Below are 2373 nucleotides of genomic sequence, written 5' to 3' on the forward strand. Positions count from 1 at the left end.
AAGACACACACACTCAAAGACACACACACTCAAAGACACACACACACAAAGACACACACACACAAAGACACACACACTCAAAGACACACACACTCAAAGACACACACACACAAAGACACACACACTCAGACACACACACTCAAAGACACACACACTCAAAGACACACACACAATCAAACACACACACACACACACACACACATACATATACACGCACACATTTTTATAAATATCATCATCATTGATCTCATCATTTAGCATCCATTTTCCATGCTGGCATAGACTGAATGGTTTTGACAGCTGCCCAGGCTCCATGTCTGTTTTGGCATGGTTTCTGTAGCTTGATGCCCTTCCTAACGTCCACCCCTTTACACAGTGTACTGGGTGCTTTTGTGTAACACCAGCAGGGATGCTTTTTACATGCCACCAGCACCCATGAGCCTGTAAAGATTGCTCAGCTGAAGAGAGATGCGGGGGGGGGGGATATGCTTGTGTGCAGGGACAACCATGATTTTACTTAGCATGTCATGTCTTAAGATTTCAATGATGTTGTTGTCTATTTTTAGAATGACATTGTAGGGTAGGTATGAGAGTCTAGATCTGGCTAGTTTGAGCATAAAATAAATAGAATATTTGGGCTGAATTCAACAAATATAAACAAGTGTTAAAAAAAAAAACATGTCCACTTACAGCAACACTGTTGGCAACCATGGTTTGTTTCTTTTGTGATGCTCTCTGGATGTCCATTTCTTGTTTCTCTTGTAACATCTTCTTCATCAATTCCTCTTCCTGTGTCAGATCCTGCAGTTTCTCCTCCTACATAAATATAATCACATGACACACACAAACAATACAGATGTAATAGGGATTCAGTTTCATTTCTGTTTGGTGCACAGGAATATAAATCAAACCATTAATCGTCATCGTCATCGTCATCATAACTGTTGTTAATAGGATTATCATCATTATGGTATTGGTGGTGATGGTGATAACGAAATAGGGGTGTAGTGGTGATGGAGATGGGGGAGAAACAAGATATAGTGGGAAGAAGGGGAGGAGGAAGGAGGAGAATGAGGGAGGAGGAAGTGAGAAGAAAAAGAAGAAAAAGAAGGAAAAGAAAAAGAAGGAAAAGAAAAAGAAGAAAAAGAAAAAGAAGAAAACGAAAAAGAAAAGGAAGAAAACGAAAAAGAAAATGAAAAAGAAGAAAATGGAAAAAAAAGAAAAAGAAGAAAACAGAAAAGAAAAGGAAGAAAACGAAAAAGAAAAAAAGGAAAAAGAAAAATAAGAAGAAAGAGAAAAAGAAAAAGAAGAAAAAGAAGAAACAGAAGAAGAAGAAAAAGAAGAAACAAGAAGAAGAAGAAGAAGACAACAGTGATGATAAAAAAGAAAACAATACCTGTCCCCCTCCTTCCTATTTCTAATTAGATGCTGTTATTGACAAAAAGAAAGAAAAAAAAATGAATAAATAAATGAATAACTAATTTTTTGCTTACCTGATGTTTCTTTTTCTGCTTTCTCCTGTTACTCATTCGGACTCTCACCTCCTCCTGCAAACAGTATAAATGGTCAGGTTGGTCAAACCAAGACATCACAAAATTTCAGAGTGTCCTTGTAAGGATCAGGACATCAAATTGACCAAATATGTTACAAAAAATGTCAGAGAGTTACAAAATAATTTAAAGTACCAACAAATAGTTAGTGTCACAAAATGGTCAGCCCTTTTATTATTGTTTTTTTCTGTTGGGACACACTGCCTCTTTTTTTTCTCAATTAATTTTGAAAATAATAAAGAATTTACTTAATTAATTATGTCATTATTAAAATGACGTTCTGGCAGAATCATTAGCATGCTAGGTAAAATTCTTGGTGGTACTTCATCTGTCTTTACATTCTGAGTTCAAATTCCACTGAGGTTGACATTGCCTCCCATTTTTTCAGGGTCAATAAAATAAGTACAAGTTGTGTACTGGGGGGTCGATGTAAATGATTTGCCCACTCCCCCAAAACTTGCTAACCTTGTGTCAAAAGTTGAAACCATTATCAAAATGGTGTTTGAAACAAATTAACATGAATTTTGATGGAAGGATTTAATTTAACTCTCTTTGAAACAAGAAGCTGTATCATAAAACCAGGAGCAGTCTATAGGTGATTGATATCAAAAGAATTAATGAAATGCATCAGAGAGCTAAAGTAGACATAGGAGTGGCTGTGTGGTAAGTAGCTTGCTTACGAACCACATGGTTCCGGGTTCAGTCCCACTGCATGGCACCTTGGGCAAGTGTCTTCCACTATAGCCTCGGGCCAACCAAAGCCTTGTGAGTGGATTTGGTAGACGGAAACTGAAAGAAGCCCGTCATATATATGTATATATAT

General features: G+C 36.8%; 1 protein-coding gene across 1 annotated transcript in view; it reads right to left on the reverse strand.

Annotated features, from left to right (window-relative positions):
- Nucleotides 1-2373, reverse strand: part of LOC106871188 (coiled-coil domain-containing protein 177) — a 56875-nt gene that overhangs the window by 8150 nt on the left and 46352 nt on the right. Inside the window, exons 10-11 of the mRNA XM_014917524.2 lie at nucleotides 1494-1547; nucleotides 691-816 (exon numbers count right to left, since the gene is read on the reverse strand). Coding sequence (XP_014773010.1) covers nucleotides 691-816; nucleotides 1494-1547 — 180 coding nt within the window. The remainder of the gene's footprint in view (nucleotides 1-690; nucleotides 817-1493; nucleotides 1548-2373) is intronic.

The sequence above is a fragment of the Octopus bimaculoides genome, chromosome 18 (genome assembly GCF_001194135.2).
Source record: "Octopus bimaculoides isolate UCB-OBI-ISO-001 chromosome 18, ASM119413v2, whole genome shotgun sequence".
Classification (NCBI taxonomy): domain Eukaryota; kingdom Metazoa; phylum Mollusca; class Cephalopoda; order Octopoda; family Octopodidae; genus Octopus; species Octopus bimaculoides.